The sequence below is a fragment of the Leptosomus discolor genome, chromosome 8, assembly GCF_034619465.1.
Source record: "Leptosomus discolor isolate bLepDis1 chromosome 8, bLepDis1.hap2, whole genome shotgun sequence".
Lineage (NCBI taxonomy): Eukaryota > Metazoa > Chordata > Aves > Leptosomiformes > Leptosomidae > Leptosomus > Leptosomus discolor.
The window spans coordinates 26,403,998-26,417,194 of record NC_141398.1 but is presented as its reverse complement, the minus strand read 5'-3'; the positions used below and the strand labels follow the sequence as shown (position 1 = coordinate 26,417,194).

The following is a 13,197-nucleotide window of genomic DNA, read 5'->3' as shown; positions in this document are numbered from 1 at the left end:
GGGGGAGGCACGACAGCGCGGCCCAGCCTCTTTCCCGGCCGGCGGGCGGTGCTTCCGCCCTCAGCGCCCTCCCACCGCTTTCCTCTTCCGGAGCCGCAGCGCTGCGGGCCGGGCTGGCCTCGGCGGCGGGGCGTCAGGTGGGCTCGGCGGGCCCGGCTGCCTGCCGGGGGGTCCAGGGGTGGGCGGGGCTTCCCTTGGGCCGCGCTGCTCGCCGTTGTCCGGGGAGGGCCTGGGCCTGGGCCGGGGCGGACGGCGGTGAGGGGAAGGGGGCGTGGCGGCGCCGGTGCCGGCGAGCACCTCGGTGCGGGTGGGGGTCGGGGCGGCAGGGCCTCCCGCGGCAGCTGGCCTGCGGCCGAGGAGAGCGCTCCGTGTGGGCAGGGAGGCCGTGCGGCGGGAAGGCGGCGCGGCCGAGCCTGCCCGGCCGGGTGTCCGTCTCGTCGCCGGGTTTGTCTCCCTTCTCTTGTCTGCCCACCCTCTGGTGGCCGTCGGAGGCCGTTACAGAGCGGGGCGGAGGACAGGGACGGTGGTTGGGTGAGGCCGGGTCTCTGCGCCCTGTTGCCCTCAGCTGTGTGTCTGCTGGGAGAGAAGAGTTTTTTTCGGTGTATTTTGAGGAACCTGTGTTGCCTCGCTGTGCGTAACGGCTTCCACCAGCACAATAAATGCCTTCTTGTAGGGGGCAGGAAAAGGAGAGTTTGTCTCTTCCAGTGTTTTTGAACTTAGTCAAATTTAAATGAAAATTGAAGGTGACCAAAGTTTGCTGCAGAGGGAGCTTTAAAATAATTGAGGCATTTAAAATAATTTCATGTATCTCTTCATGTGTTTTCTTACAGCTGTGTTTCTGTGCATTCTGAAGCAGAGAAGTTAAGGTGGTAGAACCAGAGCAGTTCTCTGGTGTTGGTGAAGTCATAGAGCTCTACTTAAGAGAGAGCTGATAAACAAGACCTTTATTTTGAATGCTATGACATGTTAAAAAGAAACATGCTTTAAGGCAAGGCACCATGGCCTTTGCTCAGTTTCTTTGAGGTAACGTGAGTTTAGCTCAATCTCTTTAAATAAAATGTGAATGTAAATGTCAGCAAAGTATAAAACAGTACTCTGTTATAAGCCTGGGCTAAGTAAGACCATGACTGGAGAACTAAAGCAAAATTGATTCAGTATCAAATAGTTTAGAATTAATAATGACAAAAGATTGCACTGTTGCCAGACAAATAACAGAAGTAGATTTCCCTTGTCTTGTTTCTCTTTGAGAGCCTTTACAAGGTTGGAGCATACTAAGCAGGCACAGGCTGGCTGGAAGGAACAAATGGCTTTACTGTCATGGCCGCTACCTCCTAGAAACGTGGGGTTCTTGCTCACTTTGGCCTTCGGTTGCTCTGGAGGGGATGAACGTCACTGCCACCAATTCCAGTGGCTTCCACTGAGCCCTGCGTTTGTAAGGAGAGACTTAGTATCATCTTGGTTCCTCCTCCTCGATGTCAGTTCTTTCCCCCTTTGTTTCTTTTCCTTTCTACATTTGGCTCACCAGAAGTTGTCTGCTGTCTCAGCAGGCTGCATCTTCTGCAGCACTAGCACCAGAATGCAGCTGAAAGCAGTGCTCTGAGCAGTCTAGGTTGGTCATGTTGCATGGAAGCAGGTGGGAGAATATTCTGTATGTGTACTTCAGCATCAGCAAAGCCTCAGTAAAAGAGGAGGCTTTGTTTTCTTTATCTGGTGATCTTTCCAATTATGTGTGTGTCTCCTTTCTTTTCCTCCCCCTTACAGGAAAAGAGGATTTGACTTCTGTGACTGCTTAACTAATTATTTTTTTCTCTCCTACTGTTCCAGCCAAGACACCATGAAAGATTTTTTTATATTATTTTAAATGTGTTTTTTCCTTTTTTTCTGGATTTTGAAACTAACATTGTAATTAAAGAATTAATTTTAACTTTAATGAAACACAGTAGTTTTCATTTATAAACATTAATACAGTGCACTAAATATATGCATAGTTTTGAGCAAGACTTAAGCCTGTTTGAAGCAGTGGCAATTGCTGGAAAGGTAACAGGGCCAAGCAGGCAGCTGAGGGATTTTTTGGGAAACATTTATTTCAAGGAAATTGGAGAAACAGCACAGTCTACATAAAACTTTTTCTGTATCCTGTAGTAGTCTCGTTCCACAAAAATATACCTACCTAACTTAAAGTACTTAGAAGTATCTGTTGAATTCAGACCTTTACTAAATTGGGGTGTCAATTGTGAATGTAAATTGCTATTACATCATTTAAAATTTACATGATTTGTTGGACCAGGTAACTTACAATGAGGTGATAGTAAAGTCATTCTGCCTGAACTTTAGAATCATGTTCTATGGATGACAATTGCAGTTGTTAAAATGAGTGGTTCCTTTGGTGTGTGCTATCTGAAGGCTTTATCTCAAAGTGTCTAATGAGTACTAGTAGAGGTGCTTGTATCCTTGGCCAGTTGTCATATCAATCATTTGTTGAAATTAACATTGCCCTAAGTCAGAGAACATGGTCCAGTTTGGGTTCTGGATTAAAGACAGTAGAGCGCTTTTGTGGATTAGAGGCTTGAAGGAATCAAGTGGTCCGAGGAGCACAGAGCTCCCAGTGAAAGTCAGAGGACGTTGTTCACTGCTTCTGTTAAAGGAAACTGCAGAAACTGTAATTTCAGCGCTTTGGGAGTAGTTCCTGCAAATGCATTAAGGACATTACAAAAATTGTGTGACACTGGACTTTTCTTTTCCTCATTAAAGGTGAGCCATGTCTTTCCATTCGGGGCGAGGATGTCCCCGTGCTCAGGGGGGACCAGGAGCAAGAACTTCAACACAGACCTACCGCCCTCAGAATCTACGGCAGCTTCACCCACAGCAGTCCTCTGTACAATACCAGTATGACCAGCAAACTGCCCCTTCAACAACCTATTCAAACCCTCCAACTACTGGTTACATGCCTCCCAGGCCAGACTTTGTGCCCTATCCTCCTCCAGTGCCTCCCTCCACGCAAAATCCCGTCAGCCAGTGTCCCATGAGGCCACCATTTCCAAACCACCAGATGAGGCAGAGCTTCCCAGTGCCTCCATGCTTCCCTCCTGCTCCTCCGCCAGTGCCAAACCCTAGCAACACTCCCGTGCCTGGAAATCCTGCTGGGCAAAGCACCTTTCCTTACATGATGCCTCCTCCCGCAGTACCGCATCCTCCTCCACCACCAGTCATACCACAGCAAGTCGGTTACCAGCCTGTGTACTCCACAGGGTATTCACAGCCATCGTTCCCACCACCTAACTTCAATAGCTATCAGCACAGCTCTGGTTCCTTTCAGAGCACCACCACCAACAGCAGTAGCAGCAGCAGCCATTTTCGGCACACGGGTCAGTACCAGGGAGAGAAGTCGCAAAGTGATCGACGGTCTCCAGACAGGAGCAAGCACTACGATGAGCATCGACATCGTGAACATGGTCACATCCATGGGGACAGGCATCGGTCCACTAACCATGGGGATCGTCGGGATCGAGGCCGGAGTCCAGATAGGAGGAGGCAGGAAAGCAGTCGGCACCGGACAGATTATGACAGAGGAAGGATCTCGCCCCATCACAGAAGTTACGAGCGTAACAGGTAACTTGAGGTGTCTTCTACCTGCAGAGGATCATCATTGTCCCATAGTATTTTTTTGCATCAATGTTCTTCCTTTACCCTTGTTTTTCCTTCTGGCTTGGGATGTAGCCAGTACTCAGGTCTGATGGAAAGAGCTATTGTTTTGACACCTTTCAGGGATACTACTGCCTCACCTTTGCGAGCTGGCAGACTTGTTCCCTTTGTCTGTGGAGATAGCTGGAAGCAAAGAAGCTCTTGTTTGAAAGCAGTGGATTGCTGAGTAGTGCTCTACTCTCATGGGTATTTATCATAGAAACACGTGGCATGCAAGTAGGGTTGGCACAACTTTGTTCAAAAAACTGTGTTCGAAGTTGAGCCTTACAAAGGGTTAAGTCCCAGCACTTCAAACTTCAGGTAGGGAAAGGTGACTTAATGTTTGCCACATAATTTCACAATTTATTGTTTAGATTTTAAAGTTCAGTTTTAAGTTTTGAAAATGCCTGTTTTCAGCAGCTTCTTTCTCAAACATCTGTAGATTACTACTTGAGGCCAACAGCTTCCAGTTCTACTTGACAATGTATCTGCTTATTTTAATGAGAACTGTTTGCTGGCCTTAGTGTGTTTTTCGCACAGCATTCATCTCTCAAGCAAATCACGTGGCGTAGAATATGCTGTCTCTGAAGACTGAAATCCATGCTTGAACAAGGCACAGGCAGAGAGGGATGAACGGGTGTGGGGAAGAATGATAGACAGTTTATATGAACTTTGTGCTTGTAAATTTGCATTCTATTTCAGGTTATACATATGGAAACATACATATATATGCTCATAAATAGTGTTGACTCATTCAGCCCACCAAACCACTTGACACACATATTTATAATTCCTTGGCTTATTTACTAGATTTGACAGATATGTTATTGGTAGTGAACTAATGAGTTGTCAGCTGTTAGCAGAGTATGAAAACTGCCTGTGTGATCTTTGCTGCCTCATGTACACAGTCATTTCATAGAACCATTTAGTTTGCAGAAGACCCTTAATAATCATAAAGTCCAGCTGTTAACCTGACACTGCCAAGCCCACCACTAAACTATGTCCCTAAGTGCCACGTCTACACGTCTTTTGAATACTTCCAGGGATGGTGACTCAACCACTTCCCTAGGCAGCCTGTTCCAGCGCTCGATAACCCTTTGGTTGAAGAAATTTTTCTTTATATCCAATCTAAGCCTCCCCTGGCACAACTTGAGGCCATTTCCTCTTGTCCTGTCACTTGTTACTTGGGAGAAGAGACCAACACCCACCTTTCTACAACTCCCTTTCAGATACAGAGTGATAAGGTCTCCCCGCAGCCTCCTTTTCTCCAGGGTAAACAACCCCAGTTCCCTCAGCCTCTCCTCGTAACACTTGTGCTGTGGACCCTTCACCAACTTTGTTGCCCTTCTCTGGACACGCTCCAGCACCTCAATGTCTCTCTTGTAGTGAGGGGCACAAAACTGCACACAGTATTTGAGGTGTGGCCTCACCAGTGCTGACTCCAAAGGGATGATCACCTCCCTGCTCCTGCTGGCCACACTATTGCTGATACAAGCCAGGATGCTGTTGGCTGCCTTGACTGACAGTAGAGCACCACCCCCAGGTCCTTTTCCACTGGACAGCTTTCCAGCCATACTTTTCCAAGCCTTCAGTTAATTTAAAGCTCTTTTGCCCCAGAAATATGTTTGTGTGGTCAAGTTCTTTATGTGTATGTGCAAGTTGAGTCTTGTAGATCAGATTCATAGTTTCAGCATGATGCAGATTTTCTGTGTCTGTCAGTTTTTTGTGTGTGCTTGAGGTGGCGGTCAGGAAGAGAGGCCTTGCCTGAAACACTTGAGTGACTGCTGTGCTTACAAAGCTATTGTGCATGGATTAGAATAATTTTATCCTTTGCCATTTGTAACAGGAGAAGAGGAAGAATGGCAACAAGTCCTGTGGTGAATTTATAGAAGTTACCTCTGTATGGTATGAATTAACCATTGTATTGAGATAGATACCTTTGTGACAAAGGTGGAGGAGATAGGTGACTGTCTTTGACAAATTTCTTCAAGGTCAGCATTAAGAATGTCTGGGTTTTTAGCAGTCAGCCTCTGTGTGTCATTTTGCATAACGTGATCTCAGCCACCTTCTGTGCTCCTTTCAGGTGTGGAATGTATGAAATGCCAGATTTCTCATTTAACTTCTGTTTTGAACTCTCCAAGGGAACGGGAGAGGGAGAGGCATAGACACCGTGACAGCAGGAGATCACCATCACTAGACAGATCATACAAAAAAGATTACAAGAGAGCAGGAAGGTAAGGAAGGTTACGTTTGGTCTCGTGTATGCATCCACGTGTGTGTTTTTGTGTATGTATATGTGCATACATGCCTGGTTTGAAACTTGGAAAAGTTGAGTGTCTTAAATTTATCACCATCTGCTTATGCATGCAAATGTCAGTTATCTCAAGACCTTGTAGAGTTAGAAACAGGATTAATCTCTCAAGACACTGCTGTGTCAAAAGACTTCCTCTTACCTCTACTTCGAGCCTGTAAAGTATCAAGATTAGAGTAATTCTCGGTTTAGATCGTCTTTTAGGAGCTTTTTTTATATTGATGCTCCTTCCCTTCTGAATCCTGGGAGGCTGAAATCAGTGCACCATTATTGGCTTTGTAGGCAGAGAAGATAAAAAAAGTAGGTTTCCTACATTCATCTTTTGAAAGCATTGCTCTTGCAACACGTAAGGAATATCACAGGTTGCATTGTTCAAAGGAGTGCCAGAGCTAGAGTAACACAAACTGTGTATGTAGCTTCTGTATAATCCTTCTAATAAAAGCCTAATTCTTTTCTCATGCAAATAGTTTGTGGGCTATGTATTAAAACTTCTTTGTATTGTTATTTTTAGTTGTGAGTGATGTGACTTTTAGTTTTTAGTGATGAGTTTCCAGCTTTGAAACAAAATTAGAAGAAAATCATCTAGAATGCCAGTAGGAATTTAAATCTAAAATAGCATATATTTTTTCATTCTAATTCTTTAATAAGTTTTAAAATACAAAAGCACTTTCAATTTTAAGTAATTTTTTATAGTAGGTCAGAACTACAAAGTAGTCTGCTCTTTATGGTGCAAGTTAAAAGCAGGAAGAGGCAATTGGATTTTGCTGTAATTTATATAATAGAATGATGTACTGATCTGAAGCAAACTGTTTGTTTTTCATTATAAAACTGCCACATTAATAAAGACAATTGCTTTTGTTTGCTTTCTCCTGCTAAGCCGGTCTCCAAGCAGAGAGAGAAAGAGACCCCGATGGGAGGAGGACAGAGAAAGGTGGTCTGAGAACCAGAGCTCCAGCAAAGAGAAAAATTATACCACTATCAAAGACAAAGAATCAGAGGAGAATGCATCTGAAAAAAATGAAGAGGAAGATGAGGAATTACTTAAGCCAGTCTGGGTTCGCTGTACCCATTCTGAAAGCTACTATTCCAATGACCCTATGGATCAAGTGGTATGTTTGTGAGAGAACTCTAAAATTACTGTACACAGTCCTTTATTGATTATTTGGTTACTTGATTAATATGAACGCTTCAGCAGGGTTATCTTTTGTGTCATTTAATCCTCTCCTCACAACTGCCCTGTTAAAGGGCTTTAAATTCGTTGGTATCCTTCTCTATTTTCATCAGTTTCTTCTGCCTGTTTGCATTCAGATAAGTGGTACATGGAAAATGGGTTCTTTATTGCCTCCAGGAGGGAAGAATGGGTTTTTCTCCATTATACTTGTATTTGAGCAAAGACGCCTCAAGCACCGTATATTCCCACAACCTTGGAGAAATTTTGAACAGCAGCAGGAAGTCAGGATTCTTTGTACTTGACAGTAACACTTTCTGGTGGAGTAGTGCTAGAAGGAGGGAGGTTTCTGGGTTTTTTTATGTTTTTTTTGTGTTTGTGGTTGGTTGTGGATATTTTGGAGAATGACATGGAGAGTGACTTCATTGTGATTCAAAGCAGGCAACAAAATAAGCTAGCTTTTGTGGTACTTGTGTGTGATAAAATTATTTTTAATTGTAAAATACTTTTGCAGGTCTCCTATTCCTTCTAAACCTGTTAAAAGTCAATATTTAGCCATAATTCTGCTTCATTAGGCCAAAGGTTTGCTGGTAATGCACCATCAAATGAAGTAATTTCCCTGCTAATTCATCTGGTGGAGCCATGTAGTGTACGCTAAATCCTTAACAAATATTTCCATGTTTCATTGAACTACATGGATCTGTCTTTTCCCCTTATTGCTTTTAATCATGAAACGCTGGTACATATGGTGTCCGTGTGTTTAAACACTGTCTTTTTTTGTTGTTGTTGTTCTGTTTTTTAATTAACAGGGGGACTCTACTGTGGTAGGAACAAGCAAGCTCAGAGATCTGTATGAAAAGTTTGATGAGGAGTTAGGAAAGCGACAGGCAAAGGCCAAAGCAGCCAGGCCACCATGGGAGCCACCAAAGACCAAGCTGGATGAAGATTTAGGTAGGCAGAAATGATGACGAAGCTCTGAAATAGAACAATGTGTAGTTAACCTGGTCTTGGCAGTTGTGTGTATTTAATAATGTTGGTAGGTTAATCTGTGTGTTTTAAATTCTTCCTTTGCATTGCACATCCATGGGAGTTTTACTGTTGCTTTTGGCTGAAGTGGAGGTAGATTCTTTACCCAGAAGGCCTAAGGGAAAATGGAGAGTATCCAGCACTGCCTTGTGCTAGAGTCTCTTCTATAGCATGAAAGCACCCTGAGTGTGATCAGATAGGCCAAAGCATGATCAGTTACATGCTGGCAGTATAAAAAAATACAATCAAGATGAAAGAAAAAGACAAACGCAGATTAAATAAAATGTGAATTCACTTTTGTAAAGGAAACACTTTTTTCTTTTTTTTTTTTTTCTTGAACAGCAGATATGCCCACATTTAAATTCATTCAAGAATCACTAGCAAAGGTAATTGTAGGGTTTTTCAAGGGGTATATTTTCATGCGGATGAAGCAAGGACAAAACTGCTGCATTCAATGTACCTGTGTAAAGCTTCACTTCCTCAGATCTCTGCAGAAAGAGTTCCTTTGCTGCTCCAGGCTAAAATGTGATAGGGCCAAGAGCAACATATCTGTGTTTCTTCTTCCACTCTTTCTGGAGGACCCAAAGGCTCTGTGTCTGCCCTGGTCCCCTGGGCTGACTTGGTGTCTATGCCAGTTTCTCCTACAGCCATGCTTCTATAGTGTCTAATAGTTTCGTGAAAGGCTGATTTCAATACATGAAATCCAAAAGTTGTGCATTGGGCTTTCAGAACTCCAGGTTACTCTGACAGGTGCACTCATTTTGCACCTAAAATTAAACTTATACAACTGATTAATGTTTATCAGAGAACTTTTAAAACTCAAGTGTTTGCAAAAATTTGTAGGAATATACGTGTATGCCCATTTAGACAAAACTTGATTTCAACTGAGTGTATATGTCCTATGTAAACCATATGTCCCAAGGACATATTTTTAATAACATCTTATACTGAGTTAGGGACTGTATAAAAATACATCTTGATTTAGAATAAAAAAGGGAAACCTATTTTACTATTCTCTCACCTCTCTCCCTTTTGTTTTAACTAAGGCGAGTCTTGTATTCAATAAACACACGTATTTTAAAACATAGTTTCACAGTATTTCAAAGCACTGGTACTGTAATAATATGTTTTCTCTTAAGTCAAAATTTAGAAATGGAAGAAATGTTGCATCCCTCCTTCCAAGAATAATATACCATGACACAAGCAAGGTTTATGTCTTGGCTATGAAGGCATTTGTTTAAATTGGAGCTCAGGAGATCTGTGGAAATGAATGCATAAGAAAGGGAGTCACTTTTTAAGTGCCACAGGAGGTTAGAGATGTGTGAGATAGGGCTCTGGGTTTTTTTTGTGGATGTGTTTTGTTTTGTTTTAATTAAGTCCAGACACTTACTACATTACTTTGACAACACCACAAAGGAGACAAGTCTACACCATCTTCTGTTATTTTTTTCTTTAGTATTGTTCTCCCCTATGATACATCAGAAAAATTATTTCAGTAAATACAAAGAAAAATGTCTTTAAAAAAAAAAAAGTAAGGAGGAAAACTCACAGAACAGGGCTTCCAAAAAACTTATGACTGGATTCACTCAGCGAGTAGTTCCAGGTTTTCTTCTTGTCTGTGCTTTCTAATATGTGATAATGGATTTATTAGAAATGATTGACAAATGAATCTAACAGTATATGTTCTATAATAGTTCTACACATATGTGCTGTTTCAAAACTCTTAAATAGACAATGTCCTGCTACTGACAGAAGCATTTTTGGGTGAAATGAAACTAGACCTAAGCACTTTGCTTATAGCAAGCAGAATTAACTTTTAAACAAGAGGTTCTGTTTAGCTCATGTGACCTTATGTGTATTCTTTCTCTGTTTTTTTCTTTTAACTTTATGGTAATACTTCTATTGATTATAGTTCTATAATCTCTACTGTCAAGTAGCTGAAATTGTTCTTCTACAACTGATCAATGATGCTCCTGGACAGCCAAACAGCTCGCTCTCATGCATGCAAACAAATGCGGTTGTTATAGGCATTAAATATCCATAGAATTTTCTGTCATTTTTAGTTAAAAATGCAGTTGCTGTCCCTCCTTTTGTTAGTGTGAATGTCATGCACAACTTCAATAACTTTCAGGATGCCACAGTTAGCGATGTCATGTTAGAGAATGCATTGATATTGGAGAAGAGGGTGTGTGGAAGGTTTTTTCACCTGACTTTATTTTTCCTGTGTGAATCAGAGACCTCCAGTGACTCAGACTGTGACTCTGAAGATGACAGCAGCTGCTCTAGCAGTTCAGATTCGGATGTTTTTGACGTCATTGCAGAAATCAAGCGTAAAAAAGCACACCCTGATCGTCTCCATGAAGAACTGTGGTACAATGATCCGGGACAGGTACAGTGAGAGGAAAAACTACTGTGTTTCTGAAAGTCATTCTCCCCTGTAGACTATAAATTTTGCCTTCTTGTCAAACGTGCTGAGTGACATCTATTTCAATATGCATTTTTTACCCCCCTTTTCTGTTTTCTCTCTCATCTTCTTCAAAGCACTTTGCTTTTGATTTTGAGACTGTGGTTCCAGCTCATGAATCCTGGGGATTATTCAACTGGAATCATGTCTGACAGTGTTAATAATACCTGAATTGCTAACAGTGTACTAATGCCTCTTAGCCCTGAGATAAAGGTTCACGGATGAATTCTGGGATGGCAAAAAAGCAGCATGTTTACCTCCTTTACAAATTTTTCACCTAAAAGCTTTCAGCTCATAATGATAAATAGTATTTTAAGTATGAAGTTAATGCTCCTAATTTCTCATCTAATGGTTCTTTTGTAATTGCATGGACGTTATAGTTCTCATTAAATGTAATTGTTGAGCTCATGGAGTGTTGTTTTGAATGTATACATTGCACAGAAGACTAGTTTTTGTTTGCAAATTGGCCACCTTCATCTTTCTTACTTAAATATTTTACAGTCTATTCTAACTCATTGTCAAATAGCATCTCAGTAAATTTTTTTTCTGCCACTTTGTGTGATGCATGAGTTTAGCATGCAACAAATCATAATATGAAGAGACACTGCAATGCTTATTGCCGCTGTGGTAATTCAAAGGTCTGTTGAATATTCTATTACAGACTCATATTTATGCTTCTAGTTTAAAAAAAAAAAACAACAACTAATAATAATTTGACTGAGCATAGCTGGCTGTTTTTGTTTGTACGGAAAGCAAAACTAGAGAACTGTTTAGGTACTTAACTAAAAAAATTGTGTAGCTCTTGGGCACGCTTCAAAGTAATGTTCTAGGCCAGAATATTAGCTAAATAAAAAGAAGTGGAATAACTGTGGGATTAATAGATCCGGGAATGTGTGGTTTATGAGTTGGCTGCTGAAAAACTTTCTTTCCCAAAAACTTTCTTGAGACTGACTCTTTACCTTTCTTGAAGGGGCTGAAATCAGATCATAGTGACCTTGTTAGTGCTGTACTACTTCTGAGTAGATTTTATTTGAAGATGTTTTGAAGTTTTCCTAGGTATTTATCTGGTATGCCAAAATGCTTTCTAACTATCACTACATAAACCAGAAAGGTTTGCTGTGCACATAAGCATGTACTAGTACACAGTCTGACATGGAACTAGATTTTTAGGATGGATCTTCCCAACCCTTCAATTGGGAGCAGTGTGTTTGTTACTTTGGATAATCTCCAGCAGTGCAGGCAGTTGCCAGAAAATAAATTGTTGAAGCTGAAGCCACCATAGTGTCTTTTTCCTTAGAAGTGTTATCTGCTTGCTTGTGTTGCCCTGTAGGTCAGAGAAAGTTAGAAGCCATTGCCTATGTAAAATTGTGATCTTTCTACATCATTTTATACACTTCATGATTGCTTTTCTGCATTTTTTTTCCATGAGCGGTGTCACTAGGGACAAGGTAGATGTGTATCTGACTTGCTTCTCAAGTCCTGGGCTTTACAGATACTTCACTTCTCTCTGTTTTGGTGTGTGCATTTAATGTAACAGAGGCAGTGTTAGTGCTGAACAGAGCTAAGAATTAAGGATGAGATTTTGAAAAATAAGTGATGATCATTTTAATAGCCGCAGTGCACCCTTATTTTTGCGGGAGTGATGAGCAATGTGGCTATATAAGCCAGTGAGGAAGTACACTTTTATCTCTAAGCGTGATTGAGTTTCACTGAGCCTGTACTTTCTCCTCAAGGGTCTCAGAGTGAGTGTGGAAAAAAAAATGCTAAACAAAAAGCCATCATGTCACTCTGTTGTTAAAGTTGCGTGACTAAGTTCCCAAAGGAGTAGAGAAGTGCTTTACTTCTTGTGTTCCTTTGCGTGTATACGTTGTGCCAGACTAAAGAAATTAAACTGAGATGAACATTAAGAGAAGTAGTATCAAAACTAAGAAGTTGTGTCCCTCTCTCAACTGTCTAAAGACAACATTAACACCAGTTTGGTGGTTCTTGCTTCCTGAGATATCTTCACGTTATTTCTACTGTGTGATGATGCTAGTTAGTTCCACCGTGGATGCTGTTTACATTTTCAGGCTGTTTATAATGGCATGGAAAGTTCTACTGGTTTTTGTATTGCTAGGTTGTTGGGATTTTTCCAAGTCTAAAAAAAAAAGGTCTTAGTTCTTGGATTCAAGCTTTGATAAACTCCATTAAAGCCTCGGGTTGGGAACTTAATTTGTTTCTCAGATTTGGTTCTGGGGTTTTTTTAATTGGATTTCTGCAGTGTGCATGATGTTAAGAGCAGAAAGCTTTAGGGTATTGCAGTAATCGATAGTCTGCATAGAACTTGGTCATAAAAGTGAAAAGACAGACACCAGCTTTTTTACTGTGTGCAGTGGCTCTTTTTGGTATAGCTACTTGATGCATCCAGACAGAATACTGAAGTGGGTATTTTCCCCCCCCTTCCTCTTTTTTACTGATCTGTTCACGGGATGGATTTGAAGTGTTCCCATTAGTTCTTTAAAATATCAAGTAAAATCTTCAAGTGGTCTGCTTTGCATCGTTCAGGTG

At 41.5% G+C, this 13,197-nt stretch overlaps 1 protein-coding gene across 1 annotated transcript in view; it reads left to right on the top strand.

Annotated features, from left to right (window-relative positions):
* Positions 1–123: 123 nt before the first annotated feature.
* Positions 124–13,197, top strand: part of DROSHA (drosha ribonuclease III) — a 70,260-nt gene continuing 57,186 nt past the window's right edge. Inside the window, exons 1-7 of the mRNA XM_086469181.1 lie at positions 124–137; positions 2,752–3,609; positions 4,007–4,012; positions 5,823–5,915; positions 6,870–7,101; positions 7,970–8,111; positions 10,421–10,575. Of these exons, the coding sequence (XP_086325307.1) occupies positions 2,759–3,609; positions 4,007–4,012; positions 5,823–5,915; positions 6,870–7,101; positions 7,970–8,111; positions 10,421–10,575 (1,479 nt within the window). The 5' untranslated portion in view covers positions 124–137; positions 2,752–2,758. The remainder of the gene's footprint in view (positions 138–2,751; positions 3,610–4,006; positions 4,013–5,822; positions 5,916–6,869; positions 7,102–7,969; positions 8,112–10,420; positions 10,576–13,197) is intronic.